The sequence below is a fragment of the Doryrhamphus excisus genome, linkage group LG4, assembly GCF_037039965.1.
Source record: "Doryrhamphus excisus strain RoL-2023G ecotype Guam linkage group LG4, RoL_Dexc_Guam_v1.1, whole genome shotgun sequence".
NCBI lineage: Eukaryota > Metazoa > Chordata > Actinopteri > Syngnathiformes > Syngnathidae > Doryrhamphus > Doryrhamphus excisus.
Genome location: NC_136360.1, coordinates 285,253 through 310,276, shown reverse-complemented (window position 1 = coordinate 310,276; position 25,024 = coordinate 285,253). Strand labels below are relative to the sequence as shown.

At 38.1% G+C, this 25,024-nt stretch overlaps 1 protein-coding gene across 2 annotated transcripts; it reads left to right on the top strand.

Annotated features, from left to right (window-relative positions):
- The first annotated feature begins 226 nt into the window (after positions 1 to 226).
- LOC131130190 (cytosolic phospholipase A2-like) lies at positions 227 to 24,753 on the top strand. 2 transcript variants are annotated; one of them, XM_078789944.1, is made up of 19 exons: positions 227 to 264; positions 3,739 to 3,828; positions 5,058 to 5,139; positions 5,252 to 5,400; positions 5,558 to 5,671; positions 5,767 to 5,804; positions 7,516 to 7,660; positions 8,292 to 8,428; positions 10,655 to 10,877; positions 10,953 to 11,067; positions 14,006 to 14,143; positions 14,229 to 14,318; positions 16,771 to 16,836; positions 18,625 to 18,755; positions 18,853 to 18,964; positions 19,763 to 19,947; positions 20,021 to 20,210; positions 23,001 to 23,158; positions 24,491 to 24,753. In XM_078789944.1, exons 2-19 carry the CDS (start codon positions 3,811 to 3,813, stop codon positions 24,647 to 24,649), a joined length of 2,250 nt encoding a protein of 749 aa, XP_078646070.1. In that variant the 5' UTR covers positions 227 to 264; positions 3,739 to 3,810; the 3' UTR covers positions 24,650 to 24,753. The 2 variants fall into 2 exon arrangements, with proteins under 2 accessions (XP_078646070.1, XP_078646071.1); XM_078789945.1 differs by lacking the exons at positions 227 to 264; positions 3,739 to 3,828 and having other exon boundaries at positions 5,058 to 5,137.
- The last annotated feature ends 271 nt before the right edge of the window (positions 24,754 to 25,024 follow it).

The window sequence follows — 25,024 nt, the reverse complement described above, 5'->3', positions numbered from 1 at the left end:
TCCATTATGGTTTCTTGTTCGGAACTATGCGCTTTTTCCGGTGTGTGTGTGTGTGGGGGGGGGGGGGGGCTTAAACGTATTATGTGCTATCAACAAGAACGTCAGTGTTGAAGAAGATTGAATGCTTTTGCTGTGAGTGGCCACAAAGTAAAAAAAAGCGAGGCACCGCCTCCTTCCAGACTTGTGGTGGAACAAGATTCTCGATCGGTGACATTTTTTTTTATTTTTATTTTTTTGCAGGATTTGTGAGCGGATACGTTACAGGTATGTGTACTTTCTTTACCTCGCATCGTTCGGTGTTTTTTAAATCGGAATGCCGTCACAAAGCGTACTTACTTTGGGACTTTTGACGCGAATTTGAAATGACGAGGAAAACCAAAAGGAGACGATACTATCATATCATACTTGTAAATACTCACATTTCGTCAGGTACAAACTGTCAGTAAATGGTTAAGACACTCCTATTAGCTTATTTAGCAAACGTTGCTTTCATGTTTGCAAATGAACCATATTCATTCGAACGTTATCTCTGTAAAATAATAACTGCTCGTTTATGAACTGTCCACACGGATCAGTATTGTGAACCACCATTAATAATAACACCGTGATGACTACTGGGAATTGGGAATTGGGTATTGGGAATACACCTTTCTGTCATTCACTTCACTCCAGGTCATTTTTACATTGTGGCAAATCACAACAAAAGTGACTTTATAGCATATTTAAAAATATATTAGTTTGATTCACCTCTTCTTATACGTATAATAAACATACATAACCTGACAAAGGTTATCAAGGTGTCCCAGTCAAAACGCGGCCAAAAGTGGCCCGCAGGACACTAGTTTGAGGCCCCCGCCTTGATATGAAAGTTTAATGTTAGTGCGGCCCGCGCAAGTTTGATATGGATGCTGTATGGTATCATGTACCCAGAAAATATTATTACGTTTGATTCATGTTCATGTTAAAGGTTAAATAACTGTTAATAGTTATCCTCCCTATCCGTGTGGAAGTGGTAAGTTTTTGGCTTTTTTCAAGTTTAAAGGAAATAACTTGAAGGCTACCGTTTAGGTCAGGGGTCTCAAACACGCGGCCTGTGGGCCAAATGTGGCCCGCAGGACACGGGTTTGAGGCCCCCGCCTTTTATATGAAAGTTTAATGTTAGTGCGGCCCCGCGCAAGTTTGATATGGATGCTGTATGGTATCATGTACCCAGAAAATATTATTACGTTTGATTCATGTTCATGTTAAAGGTTAAATAACTGTTAATAGTTATCCTCCCTATCCGTGTGGAAGTGGTAAGTTTTTGGTTTTTTAAGTTGAAAGGAAATAACTTGAAGGCTACCGTTTAGGTCGCTAGCTCTCTAGTTTGCGAGTTAGCACGTGTCTCAAGACCCTGCAGTTGCGCAATATGTTGTAAATAAAAAGACTATAAATGTGACTATAGTCGTGTTTTGTCATGTCTGTTAAAAAAAAAAAAGATTAAAAAAAGATAAAGAATTATCTCTCAGAAAATACTTAGCAAAATATGTATAAATCAGGGGTCTCAAACATGCGGCCAAAAACTTACCACTTCCACACGAATAGGGAGGATAACTATTAACAGTTATTTAACCTTTAACATGAACATGAATCAAACGTAATAATATTTTCTGGGTACATGATACCATACAGCATCCATATCAAACTTGCGCGGGCCGCACTGACATTAAACTTTCATATGAAGGCGGGGGCCTCAAACTAGTGTCCTGCGGGCCACATTTGGCGTTTCATTTCAGTAAAAAGATCCGTTCATTTCGGTCAATTTGTTAGCCTGTGATGTCCCCCTGTGCATAGACCCGGTTAGCTGTGTCGAGTCAGTCCCTTCACTCATGTTCATGTTTGTTACGACTCAGTGCAACAACACACGATGACTCGTGGTGTGTCAGTCATGAACGAATGGGTCAAAAGAACTAGTTCTTTTTTGTGAACACAATGAACAAAGTCACTGATGCGGCCCAGTCTCACCCAGACCCTAGCTCCAGTGGCCCCCGGGTAAACTGAGTTTGAGACCCCTGGTCTAAATGCACCCCGAGTGCATGGGAACGTTCAAACGTTCATGTTTGTGGTCTTGTTGAGCTGACAGAGACAGAGGATGGTATGTTCAATGCAGATAATGATATCAGGAGCAATGATATCCATGACTAAAACTTCCTGGAGTGCCGACGCACCAACTTCAGGATATGGGACTTCCATATCATGGAGAACAGGAGTACAACATTTGAAAAGTTGAGTCTTATAAGATGGCGACTGTGATGAAAACATAACCCCCGCGTTACGCTGTACAGAAGAAACAAGCTTGTGTTTTTAGAAAATGTTGCATTGGTCTAGTCCAGGGGTCAGCAACCCACGGTCGCTAATTAACCTAGCATGTTTTTGGAATGTGGGAGGAAACCGGAGTACCCGGAGAAAACCCACGCATGCACGGGGAGAACATGCAAACTCCACACAGAGATGGCCGAGGGTGGGGAAAGACAAAATAAGAAGCCATAAAGTTACCACTTCCACACAAAATAGGAGGAGAACTCATTCATTCATTCATCCATTTTCTACCGCTTATCCTCATGAGGGTCGCGGGGGTGCTGGAGCCTATCCCAGCTGTCTTTGGGCAAGAGAGGCGGGGTATACTCAGGACTGGTGGCCAGCCAATCACAGGGCACATATAGACAAACAACCATTCACACTCACATTCATACCTATGGACAATTTGGAGTCGCCAATTAACCTAGCATGTTTTTGGAATGTGGGAGGAAACCGGAGTACCCGGAGAAAACCCACGCATGCACAGGGAGAACATGCAAACTCCACACAGAGATGGCCGAGGGTGGGGAAAGACAAAATAAGAAGCCAAAAAGTTACCACTTCCACACAAAATAGGAGGAGAACTTATTCATTCATTCATTTTCTACCGCTTATCCTCACGAGGGTCACGGGGGGTGCTGGAGCCCATCCCAGCTGTCTTCGGGCGAGCGGCGGGGTACACCCTGGACTGGTGGCCAGCCAATCCCAGGGCACATATAGACAAACAACCATTCACACTCACATTCATACCTATGGACAATTTGGAGTCGCTAATTAACCTAGCATGTTTCGTACCCGGAGAAAAGCCACACATGCACAAGGAGAACATGCAAACTCCACACAAGAGATGGCCGAGAGTGGAATTGAACCTGGGTCTCCTAGATGTGACACCTGCATGCTAACCACTCAACCACCGTGTTTTTTTTTTAATGATTCTTTTGCGGCTCCAGTCTATTTTCCTTTGGTGAGCGTTGAGGCAAAACGTCTCTTTTGATAGTAAAGGTTGCCGACCCCTAGTCTGGTCTCTTCCATGCTCTTAGGAAAATGTTGACTCACACATATACGCACGGAAGGCGGCATGTGCCAGAATGAGCTGGCACTTGCAGGATTTGGACCACCGAGGCAAACTACGTGACCGGCGGGATGAGCGCACAATCTCCCTACGTGCACCCGAGCCCGTCAGTTCTGGCACGCTTTGCTGAACCCATGAGAAAAACCTGGATGACCTCTGCAGCACACATAACAAACACACTTAACAAACACACATAACAAACACACTTAACAAACAGACTTGGGATGATCCAATCCCATTCCAGATGTGTTCAGGAACTCTTGTAAATGAAAGTCACCATCCGTGTCATTTGTGTCTCATATTTTTGTTTCATTTTTCCGACTCTCAAGTTTTCAACCGAGGAGTGAGATGTTCTCCTGAGTTTCCATCTTGATCCAGACCGACATCACTGACACCACACCATGGCATCGAATATAATCGTGAGTACCGACGCTTCATGTTGGCTCAATTAGCATGTTGATAAATGAGATTAAAACAAAGGAATCAAACTTTTTTTTTAGGTCTCTTGAACTTTTAACCTTCTCATTGTTTTTTTGTTGAAACTGTCTCCATGGTTACCTAGTTCTTGACGACTGACACACCTTAGAAGCTTCAGTGAACTCAGACGGATGTCAAGTGGTTTTAGAAAAGACTTTTTTTCGGGAGGGAGGGCGTCGAAACAAAACAAAATCCATTAAAGGATTCTGGTGTCATTTTGTTCGATTTCCTACAAAGAAAGGTTTGACCCCCAGTCTTTCATCAGAAAAAAAAGTTTTCTTTCTACCTTTTTCTGTTCTTTAGTAATCAGCAGTAGAACATAGGTACGTTTCAGGAAAATATCAGTCCCCGACTAAAAAGGTTGTGAATAGATACATTACAAGCATTACTTTACAACAACTGTACAAACATAAACAACACAAAAAATAGCAATTTATGTACACACATACTGGCTGCACGGTGATTGAGTGGTTAGCACACTGGCCACACAGCTAGGAGACCCGAGTTCAATTCTACCCTCGGCCATCTCTGTGTTCTCCCCGAAAATTAACTATATCAGCAAGTTGAAGTATTTGTGATTTTAGAATACTTCAACTTGCTGATATAGTTCATCTTCAAACAGCTAAAATAATGCATAAGGCTAAAAATAAGCAATGAGCTAAAAATGTCATCCAATACTTCTCTACAAGAGAGGAGAAATATGATCTCAGGGAAGAAGTACATTTGAAACACTTCTATGCTAGGACTACGTTATGCTAGCCATAGCATTTCAGTATGTGGAATCAAACTATGGAATGGATTGAGTAAGGAAATCAAACAATGCACAACGATGAGCCAATTCAAGAAACAATACAAGCAGTTGATGTTGGGGGGTGCTGGAGCCTATCCCAGCTGTCTTTGGGCGAGAGGCGGGGTACACCCTGGACTGGTGGCCAGCCAATCACAGGGCACATACAGACAAACAACCATTCACACTCACATTCATACCTATGGAACACAGAGATGGCCGAGGTTGGAATTGAACCCTGGTCTCCTCGCTGTGAACCTGTCAAGCCGATATTCAAAGTCACAAATAAATGAATGTATGGCTAAAACATGGGTAAAAATATCCGTGTAGATTCCAATTTCATTACGTACAAATACTTTTCCGACATGATCTGCTGTATTTCAGGTGGAACAACAGTTTTCCCACAAATTAACAGTGACGGTCGTCCGAGCCGAGAGCGTCACCAAGGGAGCGCTGGGAGACTTGTGTGAGTTCTTCTCGAACTTCTTCAGAACCCTGCAGCGTGTTCACAAAAATCTTAGCAATCAAAAAACAAACCAACAAAGATTAGCACGTAACATTTCCGCGTACTCGTATAGTGGATACACCGGATCCGTATGTGGAGCTGTTCATCCCGACGGCCCCGGAGAGCAGGAAGAAGACCAATCACATCGACAACAACGTCAATCCAAAATGGGACGAGACATTTCACTTCATACTGGACCCGAACCTGCAGAACGTCCTCGAGGTCGGTACTTGCTAACGCACTTCAAAAAGCCAGATTGTTGAATTGATGATTTCACACTTCACTTGGAAAAAAAGCTGGTTTGCGGTGCGTTCAAAAAAATGGGAAATGAAACGCATCCCAAATTAGCTTTAGCCTAATTCATGTTGTTTGATCTCAGATAACGTTAATGGATGCCAATTACGTGATGGATGAGACCCTCGGGACCGCTTCCTACGACATCTCCAAGCTCAAAGTGGGACACAAACAAATGGAGACGTTCCTTATTGGAAAAGTGAGCTCCATCACTGACAAATAGAAAGACAAATATATATATAAATATATATATATATATAAAAATATGACTGACATATGTTCTTGCTTTGACAGGCAACCAAGGTCTACCTGGAGATGTATCAGGAGATCTGGTAAGTGATCCAAAATCAGTGATTTTGGTATGCTGTTTTTTTTCCAAAATGTTTTTTTTAATGCCAGATGTGACCACAGACATTTTCCCAAAAGTCCAAAAGGGAATCTTGAAGCCTGAATGTTCCGTTTGTTCAGCAGTGGTTTTTGATCTTCGGTCGTTTTTGACCCTTGTTTTTGTTATAATGGAGTCATGGACATGGACTGTAACTGAGGCTAAGTAAAGTAAGGCTGTAGTTCTTTGGATGTTGTTGTGGGGTCTTTTGTGACCACTTGGATGAGACGTCGCTGCGCTCTTGGGGTCATTTTCTGGGAAGGTTCATTACTGTTTTATGTTTTTTTTTTGGTCATTTTCTGGATAATGGCTCTCACTGTGGTTTGCTGGAGTCCCAAAACTTTAGAAATGGCTTTCATTCATTCATTCATTTTCTACCGCTTTTTCGCGGGGGTGCTGGAGCCTATCCCAGCTGTCTTCGAGCGAGAGGCGGGGTACACCCTGGACTGGTCGCCAGCCAATCACAACGCACATATAGACAAACAACCATTCACACTCACATTCATACCTATGGACAATTTGGAGTGGCTAATTAACCTAGCATGTTTTTGGAATGTGGGAGGAAACCGGAGTACCCGGAGAAAACCCACGCATGCACAGGGAGAACATGCAAACTCCACACAGAGATGGCCGAGGGTGGAATTGAACCCTGGTCTCCTAGCTGTGAGGTCTGCGCGCTAACCACTAGAAATGACTTTAAAACCAAAATCATTTTAAACTTTTAGTCTTTTGTGACCACTTAGACGAGTCGTCGCTGCGCTCTTGGGGTCATTTTCTGGGAAGGTTCATTACTGTTTTATGGGTTATTTTTGTGTCATTTTCTGGATAGTGGCTCTCACTGTGGTTTGCTGGAGTCCCAAAACTTTAGAAATGGCTTTAAAAATCAAAATCATTTTGAACTTTTGTATTGGTATATGTTTGGGGCGGCATGGCGGTCGAGTGGTTAGCGCGCAGACCTCACAGCTAGGAGACCAGGGTTCAATTCCACCCTCGGCCATCTCTCAAATTTTAATTTTTTAATTTTTTAATTTTTTAATTTTTTAATTTTTTAATTTTTTAATTTTTTAATTTTTTAATTTTTTAATTTTTTAATTTTTTAATTTTTTAATTTTTTAATTTTTTAATTTTTTAATTTTTTAATTTTTGAGAGTTAAGTTGCTGTGTGATGAGTTTAGTGTTCTAAACTTTGAGTGTTATTGAATAATGACCTCCTACAATTTTCGACGGGTTGACAGGCTCGTTGTGAGTTTTTTTATAGTTGCTGTCATATAAAGACCTGCGCCAATCACAGGGCACATATAGACAAACAACCATTCACACTCACATTCATATTATTGAAATCAACCTAGCATGTTTTTGTAATGTGGGAGGAAACCGGACAAAACCCACGCATGCACGGGGAGAACATGCAAACTCCTCACAGAAATGGCCGAGGGTGGAATTAAACTTGGGTCTCCTCACTGTGAGGCCTGCGTGCTAACCACTTAAGCACCGTGCAGCCAATTGTAGTTCAGTACAGCTTAAATATACACAAATCTGTTTTTTTCACTCTAAATTTAGAGTGTGTGGCTTATACACCAAAATTGACCGTCGACTTTATCTTCTCATACGCAAAAGTAAAGTCGTAGTAAAGCTGTTCCACTTGTTTGTGCCGACAGTACCAAGTTGGATCTACGCTTCAGCCTGGCTCTCTGTGACAAGGAGAAGCAGTTCCGTCAGACCCGCAGAGAAAGAGTAATGTTGGGGATCAAGAAGTTCCTGGACATGGAGAAGCCGCGTTTCCTTCCCAGCTCACCAGAAGAGGTGAGAAAAAGAATTTATTGCTTCCTTTAGGGGAACGTCAACATGCTTTCATATGCACAGACCAAAGCTATCACACCAGAAAAATGGATCCAACAGAAACCTAGTCTCTGTTTTTCCCAACTATTCTGACCTCCACAAGTCTTAGCTATTAAAATCACTCAACCGGGACATGAGAAGAGAAACAGATGTAAGAAGCTATGCTCAAAAGACATTTTTTTTCCCCTGGCCCAGACGCCATTTTAATGGTAATTGTAATGGTAATGGTAATGGTTTTATTTCATTTGAACATGCATCAGATTACAATTGAATGCATCACATAATCAGTTCACAGTTCCACATGTCCAAAAGGAGTAGGAAGAAGCAAAGCTTATTAAATCCTACCCCTCCATCTGGTACTTTTACAATCGGTAACTGTTACATTTGTTCACTTCCTGCTTTCCTAATATCGTTTAAGGTTTTTCTTTGTTTTTTTGTCAAATCAGTTCCCAGTTCCACATGTCCAAAAGGAGTAGAAATGAAATTGCTCAGTGATTATGGGCTTGCATTACTGAGCAAGCCCATAATAATAATGTTAAACAGTGGCCATCAGGATATAGTTGACTATCTGTGATGTTCTTTTTGCGTGACACAGGTACCAGTGATCGCCATCTCGGGTTCAGGAGGTGGATTTCGTGCCATGGTGGGCTACTCGGGTGTGATGAAAGCCCTCTTTGAGTCTGGAGTCCTGGATTGTGCCACCTATATTGCTGGTCTCTCCGGATCCACCTGGTTTGTGTGTTTTTTGTATTTTGTTATTCTCCATAATTCTTCCATAATGCGGTCTGGTTTCTTATATTTTCAACTAAACATTTTCCTCTTACTCAGCATTTTTCTATTTTCCACGTTTACTGGTACGAATCCGTCATCAAGGAAGCACTGGCTTTTCTCTTTTTATTTTCCATATGCGTGGGATGGCTTAATGCAGGGGTGTCCAAACTTTTTCCACATGGGGGCCCCATACTGTACAAAGAATGTGGGGACCACTTTGATTTCTATATTTGGTGAACCAACCCAACATATTAATATATTCAAATAAAAAACACTTTCTTCTTATAAAATACTTTTTTTAAAGCAAATTTTTTGCATTAAATTAAAAATATATATTTCAACTTTATTCTTGTGAATATTTGTTCTTGTACTATTATGATTATTATTATTATTATCTATGTACTATTATTATTATCCCAAAATATTTTGACTTTATTCGCGTCATTTGAAAACACTTTTCCCAACATTTTGTTTTTATCTCATGATTTAAAAAAAATAACATGCTTTTTTTGACAAATTTTCAACTTTATGCTTTATTCATGTTAATCTTTGTTCTTGTACTCTTATGACTTCATCCCAAAATATTTTGACTTTATTCTTGTCATTCTGTAACACTTATAATACACTTTTTTAAAAGCACATTTTTGCATAAAATTTAAACAAAATTAATATTTCAACTTTATTCTTGTGAATCTTTGTTCTTGTACTATTATGACTTTATCCCAAAATATTTTGACTTTATTCTCGTCATTTTGTAACACTTTTCCCAACATTTTGTTTTTATCTCATGATTTAAAAAAAATAATATGCTTTTTTTGACAAATTTTCAACTTTATGCTTCTTAAATTTCTTATTTATTAGAGTCATTTTTTTCCTCACAATATTATGACTGTATTCTGGTAAAATTATGACTTTTTCAGCAAATTTTGGCATTAATTTTTTTAAACAAATATTTCAACTTTATTCATGTCAATCTTTGTTCTTGTATTATTATGACTTTATCCCAAAATATTTTGACTTTCTTCTTGTCATTCTGTAACACTTATGAAATACTTTTTTTAAAAGCAAATTTTGCATGAAATTTAAAAAAAATAAATATTTCAACTTCTTGTGAATATTTGTTCTTGTACTATTATGACTTTAGCACAAAATATTTTGACTTTATTCTTGTCATTTTGTAACACTTATAAAATACTTTTTTTAAAAGCAAATTTTTGCATTAAATTTTTTAAAAATAAATATTTCAACTTTATTCTTGTAAATATTTGTTCTTGTACTATTATGACTTTATCCCAAAATATTTTGACTTTATTCTCGTCGTTTTGTAACACTTTTCCCAACATTTTTTGTTTTTATCTCATGATTAAAAAAAACATGCTTTTTTCAACAAATTTTCAACTTTATGCTTCTTAAATTTCGTATTTATTAAAGTCATTTTTTCCCCTCGTAATATTATGACTGTATTGTTGTAAAATTATGACTTTTTCCACAGAGGGCCCCCGTACTGTACAAAGAATCCACATTCTTTGATTCTTGGGCCACTTTGATTTCTATATTTACTTTTTCTTATAATAATACACTTTTTTTAAAGCAAATTTTGGCATACATTTTTTTTAAAGAAATATTTCAACTTTATTCTTGTTAATATTTGTTCCTATACTATTGTGACTTTATCCCAAAATATTTTGACTTTATTTTCGTCATTTTGTAACACTTTTCTCATCATTTTGTTTTTTTCTCATAATTAATTTTTATTAAATAACATGTTTTTTTCAACAATGTTTTGACTTCATGCTGCTTAAAATTCTTATTTATTAAAGTAATTTTTTTCCTCATAATATTATGACTGTATTTCTGTAAAATTATGAGATTATGAGCATTATCTCTGAATATTCTATTTACTTACTTACTTTTACTTACTTTACTTAATTTTCTCATTATTCTTTAAATATTTTGATATTATTCTTGTAAAATGACTGCACTTTTCTTCCATATCTGCTGTTGTTTTTTTTTGTTTGTTTTTAATTTTCCTGTTACGTTAAAGTCTTGCCGAGCCTCATTAAAAAAAAAACCGGACACCCCTGGCTTCTTTAAGAGCAGCACCTCCTGATTAAACACGATATTTGACAACATTTCAATATTAAATGAAATGCATATGTTCATCTATGTCTCCGTTTGGCGCTCCAGGTACATGTCCACTATGTACTCCCACCCGGAATTTCCCAATAAGGGTCCAAAGGAGATCAACAAGGAGCTAATGAACCAAGTCAGCAGTAATCCATTAAGACTCTTGCTGCCGCAACATATAACCAACTACATCCAGGCTCTGTGGACCAAGAAGGCCTCAGGACAGCCTGTTACCTTCACCGATATCTTCGGGATGCTCATAGGAGAGACGCTTATACCTGCGGTAAGAGATACCTAAGAGACGTTTTGTTTCCTATTTTAGTAGCGTACATCATCCTGTATTTGATTTCTCCACCAGAGGATGGACATCAAGCTGAGTGACATCCAGGAGAAAATCGACCAGGCCCAATGTCCTCTTCCTCTCTTTACGTGTCTCCATGTCAAGCCGGATGTTTCTGAGCTCATGTTTGCAGGTACGTTTTATATTAGTACTTGCATATGGAGTCGTACTGTACCTCCATTATCGGTGTTCATTGGTTCCATCCAAGTATTCAGTATTAATAAATGAACTATTGGGATATTGTACTAAAAAAAAAACAAAAAAAACCTTAAACTGTGTTATGGAAAGCAGGAAGTGAACAAATGTAACAGTTACTGATTGTAAAAGTAAGTTCAAAATTTGTATTAAATTAAATTAAATTAAATTAAATTAAATTAAATTAAATTAAATTAAATTAAATTAAATTAAATTAAATTAATGTTTTTGACTTCCATGTCAAAAGACTGCTTAAATTAAATTTAATTCAATTTAATTAAATGTAATTAAATTTAACATGTAATTACATTTCATTACATTTAATTTAAGCAGTCTTTTGACATGGAAGTCATGTCTTGGGGAAACAGTTTGTGTCACACACAAAAAAAAAAAAACACATGCACAGTGTAATTTTAATTTAATTTAATTTAATTTAATTTAATTTAATTTAATTTAATTTAATTTAATTTAATTTAATTTAATTTAATTTAATTTAATTTAATTTAATTTAATTTAATTTAGAAAGCAGGAAGTGAACAAATGTAGCAGTTAGTGATTGTAAAAGTACCAGATGGAGGGGTAGGATTTAATAAGCTTTGCTTCTTCCTACTCCTTTTGGACATGTGGAACTGTGAACTGATTATGTGATGCATTCAATTGTAATCTGATGCATGTTGAAATGAAATCAAACCATTACCAATATTTAAAACATAGAAAACTTGTTTACGACATCCTGATTTTTAAAAATAATATCAGAGCCCTGTAAACATGAAATAACACCCCTATGGTCACCTTTGGTTGCGACTCTTGTTTGCTTTTCTTCTGTTCTGTCATGATTTCCTGTTTGGCAGCTAAGCTAAGCTAGAAGAAGGAACATTCAATGTTGTTGTTGTTGTCGTTAGCACGGCAACCCACTGTTTGTCTCCTGTTATGTGTTATTATCACACCTCAAATTAAATCATGACATTCAGACTATTTCTTTCAAAGTCGAAAGCGTGACTAGCATGCGTGTGCGTGTTTTTTGGGGGGGGTTTTTTGGCGTGTATGTGTGACACAAACTGTTTCCCCAAGACACGACTTCCATGTCAAAATACTCCTTAAATATCAGCAATTTTCAAGAGCAATAATTGGTGTAATTAGTGTTTCCATGCCATGTTCCATGTGTCAATGTATGTTTTGCGTGTATTTCTGGCTCTATTTTTACCCACACGCCTGAAGTGGTTGTTGTTATTCATCATATGTCATACAAGCCTGGACAAATACTTCATGATGACAGGCCTCGGTATACTTACTGTACATATACTACAGTACTCTGTACGGGACAACAGTCTTTGTTGGCCCTGAGGCCAAAAGTAAAGCCCATATTGACCTACTTCTTGTGTTTTAGTACACAACAAATAGTAGAGTAGCCCGACTATGACAATGTTCATAGTAAATAGTTTGACATGCATAAAATAATTCAAAATACAGATAAATAAATGAGGAATTAATGGGATAAGTCAACATTTAAGATGTGATTCTTGATACGAGTGTTCCCTAAGTCACCAGCTTCCTGTTTTGTTATTCACTGAATTCAATTCAATCAAATCCTGTTTTTCACACTCTTTATCAAAAATGCTGGCACTTTCAGTGGCGCCATTGTGGGTTATTGATGGTAGTGGTAATGCTTTTATTTCATTTGAACATGCATCAGATTACAATTGAATGCATCACATAATCAGTTCACAGTTCCACATGTCCAAAAGGAGTAGGAAGAAGCAAAGCTTATTAAATCCTACCCCTCCATCTGGTACTTTTACAATCACTAACTCTTACATTTGTTCACTTCCTGCTTTCATAATATAGTTTAAGTTTTTTTTTTTTTTATTGGATTTTTTTTATTTTAAAATTTAAAAATTATGAAATTTTTGAATTTTTAAATTTTAAATGTTTTACATTTTTACATTTTTACATTTTTACATTTTTACATTTTTACATTTTTACATTTTTACATTTTTACATTTTTACATTTTTACATTTTTACATTTTTACATTTTTACATTTTTACATTTTTACATTTTTACATTTTTACATTTTTTAATTTTTAAATGTATTGTATGTATTTCTTTTTAAATTCATTCATTTATTTTTTATTTATTATTTATTTATTTAGTTCTTGTACTATTATGACTTTATCCCAAAATATTTTGACTTTATTCTTGTCATTTTGGAACACTTTTCCCAACATTTTGTTTTTTTCTCATGATAAAAAAAATAACATGCTTTTTTTCAACAATGTTTCGGCTTCATGCTTCTTAAAATTCTTATTTATTAATTTAATTTAATTTAATTTAATTTAATTTAATTTAATTTAATTTAATTTAATTTAATTTAATTTAATTTAATTTAATTTAATTTAATTTAATTTAATTTAATTTAATTTAATTTAATTTAATTTAATTTAATTTAATTTAATTGAGAACACATTTTGCTTTGTTCAATATTGAAATATTTCTGGCCACCTTATGTTGTATATTTGTCATATGAGGTTTCCAGCTCATATTTTCATCTATTGTGATCCTCTAGGTGAAAAACGGAATTGAATTGAAAAAATAACTCATGGCAAGACCTGAAGGTGGTGTCTTGGGGAATACTCTAGTCAAGAATAAAGTCTTCAATGAAGGTCAAAATTGGATTTCCATAATTTCTGATGGGAAAAAATGTGCATTTCGATTATAGTCAGACCTTCTGGAACAAATTATTGACGCTAGCCAAGGTTCCACTGCATAAGAAGACTCTATAATGATCGTTTTCCATTTCAAGACCTCTGTATTGATGTTTTTTGTTTTTTTTTACGAGATGGGTGTCCATGTCTGAGTTAACACTTTCACCTGCAGACTGGGTGGAGTTCACTCCTTACGAAATTGGGATGGCAAAATACGGCACCTTCATGACCCCTGACCTGTTTGGAAGCAAGTTCTTCATGGGAACTGTTGTCAAGAAATACGAGGAAAACCCTCTTCACTTTTTAATGGGTGAGAAACTCAATATATGTACTTTTGTCCATTGGGGAATAAAGTACACAGGAAATATGAAATATACATATGTTTCTTCTTCCAGGTGTTTGGGGAAGCGCCTTTTCTATTCTTTTTAACCGCGTGCTGGGGGTCAAAGACAGAACTGGGGGCAGCACCATGGAGGAGGAGTTAGGTAAGCATCATTTCAAGTCATTGTAGTATTTGATCATGATAGCCAATATTTGATCATGATAGCCAATATTTGATCATGATAGCCAATATTTGATCATGATAGCCAATATTTGATCATGATAGCCAATATTTGATCATGATAGCCAATATTTGATCATGATAGCCAATATTTGATCATGATAGCCAATATTTGATCATGATAGCCAATATTTGATCATGATAGCCAATATTTGATCATGATAGCCAATATTTGATAATGATAGCCAATATTTGATCATGATAGCCAATATTTGATAATGATAGCCAATATTTGATAATGATAGCCAATATTTGATCATGATAGCCAATATTTGATACATTTTTCATTTTTTTTTTTTAATTCATTCATTTATTTTTTATTTTATTTTTGACATCCAAACTATTTCCATTGAATTTTATTTCTAATATTTTAGCATTTTTTGTTTATTTTTCCGTTAAAAAAACATTTAGGATTAAAAAAAAATGAAACGGGCTGCACGGTGGTATAGTGGTTAGCGCGGGGACCTCACAACTAGGAGACCTGAGTTCAATGCCACCCTCGGCCATCTCCGGGTACTCCGGTTTCCTCCCACATTCCAAAAACATGCTAGGTTAATTAGCGACTCCAAATTGTCCATAGGTATGAATGTGAGTGTGAATGGTTGTTTGTCTATATGTGCCCTGTGATTGGCTGGCCACCAGTCCAGGGTGTACCCCGCCTCTCGCCCGAAGACAGCTGGGATAGGCTCCAGCACCCTCCACGACCCTTGTGAGGATAAGCGGTAGAAAATGGATGAATGAATGAATGAGTTCTCCTCCTATTTTGTGTGGAAGTGGTAACTTTTTGGCTTCTTATTTTGTCTTTCCCCACCCTCGGCCATCTCTGTGTGGAGTTTGCATGTTCTCCCCGTGCATGCGTGGGTTTTCTCCGGGTACTCCGGTTTCCTCCCACATTCCAAAAACATGCTAGGTTAATTAGCCACTCCAAATTGTCCATAGGTATGAATGTGAGTGTGAATGGTTGTTTGTCTATATGTGCCCTGTGATTGGCTGGCTGGCCACCAGTCCAGGTTATACCTCGCCTCTCGAACGAAGACAGCTGGGATAGGCTCCAGCAACCCCCATGGTAGAAAATGAATGAATGAATTTAAAATGCTGATTAATCATGATTAATTCATTTGAAGGGGGAAAATGCGATTAATTCGATTAATATTTGTAATCATTTTTCTGCCCTAGTATTTTTGTACTATAGTCATTGTAAGCACAGAAGAGAGATTCATACATTTTGTTGCACACCCTTGCAGTATGTATATACTGTGGAAAGAAATGACTGTATATATCTTTAGGAATAGTGTGTGTATGTGTGTGTGTGTGTGTGTCGTGTGTGCGCTTGTCTGTTGTTCCCACAACAATGAGGAGGTATCAGTTTCCTGGGCTTATTCAGACAACACGTGTGATGTTTGCTTAGGTTAAATGCGTTTGCTTAGGATGACCTTTGCATGCAGACACACAATCCACGGCTTGTACCAAAGTGCTGGGACCAATCCCACCCTGTGAAAGAATGTGTTTGTTCATCACCGGTATCGCCTTTCTGCCCTGGTTATATTATGAGTGATAAAAAAAGGAATCAGTAAACTTGATCATGTCAGCAACATGAAGCTGAAGTCGTTGGCGTTGGTGTGTTTTTGTTTCGCACACTTGAATGTTTCAGATCTTCAAACAAATGTAAATATTAGTCAAGGACAACACAACTCAATATAAAATGTCGTTTTTAAATGAAACTTTTTATTATTAAAGAAAAAAAAATCGAAATCTTGTCATTGACTAATATTTACATTTACATCCATCCATCCATCTAAGCCCTTTTCTATGCTACTTATCTTCAATAGGGTTGTGGGGGTATGCTGGAGCCTATCCCAGGTGACCCTGGACTGGTGGCCAGCCAATCACAGGGCACATATAGACAAACAACCATTCACACTCACATTCACTAATATGTTCATTCATTCATTCATTCATTTTCTACCGCTTTGCCTCACGAGGGTCACGGGGGTGCTGGAGCCTATCCCAGTTGTCTATGTCCAGTTGTACACCCTGGACTGGTGGCCAGCCAATTACAGGGCACATATAGACAAACAACCATTCACACTCACATTCATACCTATGGACAATTTGGAGTGGCTAATCAACCTAGCATGTTTTTGGAATGTGGGAGGAAACCGGAGTACCCGGAGAAAACCCACGCATGCACGGGGAGAACATGCAAACGCCACACAGAGATGGCCGTCTGTCTGGGAATTGTTTGAATCTGAGTGGGGAAGAAAATACCACTTCCACATGGAATGAGAGGAGAAGTGCTAACCACTTGTCCACCGTGCAGCCCTGTGACAAATATCATTATGTATGACCTGATGATTTCCTGTCTTGTTTTACAGAGCAGATTAAACCACAGCACATTGTCGGAGAAGACAGTTTGGACAATGAGGATGAACCCCGCAAAGGTGATCTCTAATTCAGACTTGTGGTGAACATTGTTAGAGGTTCAATGGGTATTACTGTACATATGGAAACATCCTGGCCATGAGTTTGCATGTTAGGAGGGAAATTTCCATACGTGCACAATCATACATACAAAAGCTCTCTTACTGCGCTCAAGGTTCAAAGCTCATCATGTTCCTCCTCAGTGCTTTGGCTGAGTCAATGGCAGTCAGTCTTATCTAAAAATAAACAAAAGAGGAAGGGAAACCGTTAGAATTCCTGGCACAACTCGTACATGTCGTAAAGTATTGTGAGAACGCCGAGGAAAGTCAACGTTTTTTTTCAAGTGAACCTATATATGTAGTTGAACATGTAGAACATACTTAGATTTCACAATAGATGAAAATATGAGCTGGAAACCTCATATTACAAATATACAACATAAGGTGGATAGAAATATTTCAGTATTGAACAAAGCAAAATTTTGTTCTCAATCAGAAATCACTATAACTAATAACTATAAAAGCAATCTTCACAGTACTACATGTACTGCAAAAAAAGGTCAGTAAGGATAATTCATAATGCCGCCTACAGAGAACATACTAACTCCTTATTTCTAAAATCCCAAATACTTCAACTTGCTGATATAGTTCCTCTTCAAACAGCTAAAATAATGCATAAGGCTAAAAATAAGCAATTAGCTAAAAATGTTGTTAAAAAGCCATAGCATCTCAGTATGTGGAATCAAACTATGGAATGGATTGAGTAAGGAAATCAAACAATGCACAACGATGAGCCAATTCAAGAAACAATACAAGCAGCAATACTTCGGTACGAGGTACATTATTAAAAAAAAAAAAAAATCCTTAAACTGTATTATGGAAAGCAGGAAGTGAACAAATGACACTATGGTACCCATTATGTCATTGGATGGTCATATCACCTCGTACTTCGGTACGTGACAAAAATAAAATTAAAAATAAATTTAAAAATTTAAAAATTTAAAAATTTAAAAATTTAAAAATTTAAAAATTTAAAAATTTAACATTTAAAATTTTAACAGTAGAAAATGAATGAATGAATGAATGAACATTTTAACATTTTAAAAATGAAATTCAAAAATAAAAAACTTAAACTATATTGGGAAAGCAGGAAGTGAACAAATGTAACAGTTAGTGATTGTAAAAGTACCAGATGGAGGGGTAGGATTTAATAAGCTTTGCTTCTTCCTACTCCTTTTGGACATGTGGAACTGTGAACTGATTATGGGATGCATTCAACTGTAATCTGATATTTGGAAGTGAGCCCTAAAAGACGTTTGGGATGGGCCAAAATGCTCGGTTTGAAAAGGCGTGGTAAAACCATTCCTTTGTGATGTCACAGAGGGACGGACGTCCTTATATGGTTCATAGTTAGGGGAGTGGGTATGCCTGGAGGCGGGCCATGGGTGGAATAAATTAAAACAGGCATAAATAAAAGGAAATACAGCTGGAATAGGTGCAGATTCTGGAAAATCTAAAATGTTATTGCGTGTAGCTGCTCTATAGGAGACCACCATTCAATACAAAGGGTCAAAAAATGAGCATAATAGGTCCTCTTTATGATAGGAATGTAAACATTTATGGATTATAGAGATCCTTAAGAATACTTTTCCCCCCACACCGGAGATGAGGATCACAGAGACCAGTACAGAGACAAGTACAAGACAAGTACATCAATTACCTTGAAAGACAGTGTCCTGCTCCCTGGATTAGAAAGAACACAATGTCTCCCATGACACCTTCATAAAGACTAACCCTGTTGGTCTTCAGCCGGCACAGAGAACCAAGAGGCGGAGGATGAGTATCATCGCACCGCTCAGGCCAGCTGGGTCCACAGGATGTTCACGTCGCTCTTCAGCGACACGGCCTTGTTCAACACCAGAGAAGGTCGTGCTGGGAAGGTGCCCGAAGATATTCTTACTTACAGTTACTGGTACTAACTAACGGAAATATGTGAATTCAAAATGGACTTTTTCTGTTCTTACCCTGTTTGACCAGGTGCATAACTTCATGTTGGGATTGAACCTGAACACCAGCATCCCTTTCTCCCCTGCCAGTGGTGTCATCTGCCAAGCACCTACACCAGAGGAAGAAGTAGATGCTGTCACAGGTAACAACAAGCAGCAATGTTTCCTTTTACTTTGAAATATTACCACAGTACAATTATGGTCATGGGAATGCTTTGGTTTCATTTGAACATGCATCAGATTACACTTGAATGCATCACATAATCAGTTCACAGCTCCACGTGTCCAAAAGGAGTAGGAAGAAGCAAAGCTTATTAAATCCTACCCCTCCATCTGGTACTTTTACAATCACTAACTCTCACATTTGTTCACTTCCTGCTTTCTTAATTTAATTTAATTTAATTTAATTTAATTTAATTTAATTTAATTTAATTTAATTTAATTTAATTTAATTTAATTTAATTTAATTTAATTTAATTTAATTTAATTTAATTTAATTTAATTTAATTTAATTAACTGTGAGTGAGATGTTGCAGAGTAGTAAGTGGGAGTTTTGAAGACCTTCATTCCTCATAGACATGATAGGTGACCATCACGGTTTCATCTCACAAACACAATTAAAATCATCACACAGCAACTTAACGCCTAAATGATAGACCTCATAAATACACAAACCAATCCGGTTTCCTCCCCCATTCCAAAAACATGCTAGGTTAATTAGCGACTCCAAATTGTCCATAGGTATGAATGTGAGTGTGAATGGTTGTTTGTCTATATGTGCCCTGGGATTGGCTGGCCACCAGTCCAGGGTGTACCCCGCCTCTCGCCCAAAGACAGCTGGGATAGGCTCCAGCACCCCCGCGACCCTTGTGAGGAAAAGCGGTAGAAAATGAATGAATGAATGAATGCTTGACTCGATTGTGTCCCTGCCACCTTCTTAGACCCAGACGAGTTTGACCGCATCTATGAACCTCTGGATGTGAAGAGTAAGAAGATCCACGTGGTGGACAGCGGCCTCACCTACAACCTCCCCTATCCTCTCATCCTGCGGCCCCAACGGAGCGTCGACCTCATCATCTCCTTTGATTTCTCTGCACGACCCAGTGATTCCAGCCCGCCATTCAAGGTCTGACTCCGCTTAAGTCAAGAACGATTCAGAAAAACAAAAAAGTGAATCTTTTGTAAATTTGACACATCAGGAGCTCCTGCTGGCTGAAAAATGGGCTCGTATGAACAAGCTTCCATTTCCCAAAATTGATCCCAAAGTCTTCGACCGGGAGGGCCTGAAGGAATGCTACGTGTTCAAACCCAAAAAAGGCGAAAAGAACTGCCCAACTGTCATCCATTTTGTCCTGGTCAATATCAACTTCAGGACGTTCAAAGCGCCTGGTAAGTGGTAATGGTAATGGTTTTATTTCATTTGAACATGCATCAGATTACACTTGAATGCATCACATAATCAGTTCACAGTTGCACATGTCCAAAAGGAGTAGGAAGAAGCAAAGCTTATTAAATCCTACCCCTCCATCTGGTACTTTTACAATTCACTTCCTGCTTTCCTAATATAGTTTATTTTTTTATTTCATTTTTTTATTTCATTTTTTTATTAAATTTTTAAATTTTTAAATTTTTAAATTTTTAAATTTTTAAATTTTTAAATTTTTAAATTTTTAAAAATGTAAATTTTAAATATTAATTTTTTAAAAATTAATTCATTTATTTTTTATTTTATTTTTGTCACGTACCAAAGTAGGAGGTGATAAGAGCATCCAATGCCATAATGGGTACCATAGTAAGTGTCAATATAGTGATATATATAGCACATCAGGCCTGCAGTTCTTTGTTGTGGGGTCTTTTGTGACCACTTGGATGAGTCGTCGCTGCGCTCTTGGGGTCATTTTCTGGGAAGGTTCATTACTGTTTCATGTTTTTTTTTTTTTTTTGCCATTTTCTGGATAGTGGCTCTCACTGTAGTTTGCTAGAGTCCCAAAACTTTAGAAATGGCTTTAAAAACCAAAATCATTTTAAACTTTTATATTGGTATATGTTTGGGGTGGCACGGCCGTCGAGTGGCTAGCGTGCAGACCTGACAGCTAGGGAGACCAGGGTTCAATTCCACCATCAGCCATCTCTGTGTGGAGTTTGCATGTTCTCCCTTATTAAATCCTACCCCTCCATCTGGTACTTTTACAATCAGTGACTGTTACATTTGTTCATTTCCTGCTTTCCTAATATAGTTTCATTTTTAAATTAAATTAAATTAAATTAAATTAAATTAAATTAAATTAAATTAAATTAAATTAAATTAAATTAAATTAAATTAAATTAAATTAAATTAAATTAAATTAAATTAAATTAAATTAAATTGTTATTAGCCCATATTTCCACACAATAAGTAAGATATGGTAGAACTAGAGAGCAATAAAGAGTGTGGAGTGATTTCTGATTGAGAACAAATTTTGCTTTGTTCAATACTGAAATATTTCTGGCCACCTTATGTGCTTTGTGAAAGGAAAAATAATCTTACTGTACCCCTTCCTGTCATTTTTTTTTTTTACCGTCATGGCATATGAGGCATCCGTTCCTTGAAGTGACACAATATTTGAACAACATTGAGCCAACAATTTTGTCTCGCCAGTTGGGCCCCATTGCTCACTGTTAAATGTGGGTGTCTGTGGTTCTTCATGGAATTTGTGTGCTTTGAAGCCCACATATGCATTCTGCTCGGTGTGCACACACAGACAGGAACATGGCGGTCCCTGACTATTTCATGAGCCGTTTGGGAGGATTATGGTTCCGTGAGGTACCAGGTGCTGGGTGGGAATGTCTCAGTCCGGTGGGAGAGTTGTATATGTAAGCGGCCATTTTTCAGACACAGAAAGATCTGCCTCCTTACATTCAGGCGGCCATCTGCCCACATACTTCCGCAGCCTGTTTATTGATGTTTCAGATTTTTTTTTTTTTTGCACTTCCATGTATGGACTTCCAGTTTGTCGGACCTGAAACAGACTTTGCTATCGAAGGGTTCCATTTTCCAAACTAACTTTTTCCTGCAGACGACTGATGTGTCATGAGCGCCAAGAATGAGCTATTGTAAAAGATGGCTGCACACTGGGAATCTAACCTGTAAAAGTTCATTCATTTGTTTTCTACTGCTTTTTCATCACGACGGTCGCGGGAGGGGGGTGCTGGAGCCTATCCCAGCTGTCTTCAGGCGAGAGGCGGGGTACACCCTGGACTGGTGGCCAGCCAATCACAGGGCACATATAGACAAACAACCATTCACACTCACATTCATACCTATGGACAATTTGGAGTCGCCAATTAGCATGTTTAGCATGTTAGCAAACTAGCATGTTTTTGGAATGTGGGAGGAAAACCGGAGTACCCGGAATTAAATCCAAATTGTCCATAGGTATGAATGTGAGTGTGAATGGTTGTTTGTCTATATGTGCCCTGGGATTGGCTGGCCACCAGTCCAGGGTGTACCCCGCCTCTCTCGCCGGAAGACAGCTGGGATAGGCTCCAGCACCCCCACGACAGTATCACTCGGATACTGTGAACATCCAGCAGCAACACAACATTTTGGCATGACTACTATTTTGATGAAAAATATACTGAACCAGGGCTGCACAGAGGACGGGTGGTTAGCACACAGGCTTCACAGCTAGGAGACCCAAGTTCAATTCCACCCTCGGCCATCTGTGTGGAGTTTGCATGTTCTCCCCGTGCATGCGTGGGTTTTCTCCAGGTACTCCGGTTTCCTCCCACATTCCAAAAACATGCTAGGTTAATTAGCCACTCCAAATTGTCCATAGGTATGAATGTGAGTGTGAATGGTTGTTTGTCTATATGTGCCCTGTGATTGGCTGGCCACCAGTCCAGGGTGTACCCCGCCTCTCTCGCCCAAAGACAGCTGGGATAGGCTCCAGCACCCCCGCACCCCCATGAGGAAAAAGTGGTAGAAAATGAATGAATGAATGAATATAGTAAAAAATATGGTAAAATGTTTTAAAAAGTACAAAAAACGTGCAAACTACTATAAATGACGTGCTTTCCACTCCACGGCAAGTGCCAAGGTTCAAGCTCCACAATAATAAACAACCCTTTTGTTTATGATAGCAGTAGCAGAACTGCGTCCGTCACACTGATATGATTGTGATGCAAATGTGCTAACAGGCGTTCCAAGAGAAACCGAGAAGGAGAAGGAAGTGGCAGACTTCGACATCTTCGACGACCCCGAGTCTCCGTTCTCCACGTTCAACTTCCAGTACTCCAACGAGGCTTTCACTCGACTCCACGACCTCATGGAGTTCAACACCCTCAACAACTTGGATGTAAGTTTCACGCTTCTAAAAAAAAAGGCTGTGTGTGTATTTTGATACCCCGGGGCAGCATCAAGTTCGATGCCCTTGGTGCCATTGATGGGCAACTTTTGTTCAAGTGTGATGCGTTGGCGTGCTGTGCATATTTGTACTGTCACCATTCAGGTTATCAGGTTATGGTGCAATATTAAAACATTGGTGTGCAGATGTGTCATTATGACTTTCACTCAGCGTAACTGAGTCACTCCTGAGCTGAGGGAAGACTCACACGTGATGCAATCACCACCGTGTCATTTCACAAAGAACACTAAACTCATCACACAGGAACTTAACACTCAAAAGGTATACCAATAAGTATACAAACATACCGCTTATCCTCACGATGGTTGCGGGGGTGCTGGAGCCTATCCCAGCTGTCTTCGGGTAAGAGAGGCGGGGTACACCCTGGACTGGTGGCCAGCCAATCACAGGGCACATATAGACAAACAACCATTCACACTCACATTCATACCTATGGACAATTTGGAGTGGCTAATTAACCTAGCATGTTTTTGGAATGTGGGAGGAAACCTGAGTACCCGGAGAAAACCCACGCATGCACGGGGAGAACATGCAAACTCCAAGAATAAGAATTAGACATGTCATAGTGAAAAAAGTTCTCCTCTCATTCCGTGTGGAAGTGGTATTTTCTTTCCCACTCAAATTCAAACCTGTAAAAAACATTTTTTAGAAGGTCATAACCAGGTTTTCAAAACTCAAACTCTTTATTTATTTTTTAGATTCTACAACAACAAGGAACTTTCCCAATGCTAACGATGAGTTATTATGTCTTATTATTGCTTATTATGTCTACTGTATTAGGTAATGTAAGTATGAAGATGACCACAGGGGTGTTATTTCATGTCCATAGAGCTCTAATAATGTTAAAAATGTAAAAAAAAAATGTTTTAGAAGGTCACAACCAGGTCTTCAAAACTCGAAAACACTCGAAAACGAAAATACTCCATTTATTAATATTGAATCATACTTGGCAGAAACCGCTGTTGACGCTGGAACCAATTAACCGTTTCATTCACTTGCATCTTGGAATGCATGATCAAACCAAATTTCCCCACTGAGGGACGAATAAAGGCATATCTTAATAAAGGCATATCTTAAACCCTTTGAGATCCATCATCTCCGACCACGCCTTGTCGGTTTTGACCTCCTATTAGATATTGTTAAAAAGGGAGTGAGTCACTTTGTGCAAGTGTTGCATTTTCCCATCCAAAAGGCAGACACACTGAATAAAGATAGCAATGTTTTTGTTTTTTCAACACTGATCGCTGCATTTGCTTCCTGTAGGTGATTAAAGACGCCATCAAAGATCGCATCGTGTTACGGAAAGAGAATCCTTCCTCCCTCACCTTGCCTTTCTCCCTAAGTGCGATCCCCAAGAAGAGGTTTCTCAAAAGGAATCCTCACCTTAACGCCTGGAATCACCATGGCAACAATGATCAGTAGCCTGGTTTTCCATGGAGACTTTTGGATTTTAGCGGAAAATGTTTTCTTTTTGGAAAATGTTGAATTTGCTATGTTTGATGGTGTTAGATAAAAGGGAACGATGACGTTTTATTGTTTAAAGCCTCAGAAACACACTGACGTTTTTCTTTTCATTCGGGCTCCATTTGCACAAAATAGGCCAAACTCTTTGCTGCAACCGTTAGCAGCTGACATTTGGTTTCCTCTGGCTGAGAGACTGGAGTCATATGTTTTACACTGTGTGAATAATTCATTCATTTTCAGCCAATCACAGGGCACATATAGACAAACAACCATTCACACTCACATTCATACCTAGGGACAATTTGGAGTGGCTAATTAACCTAGCATGTTTTT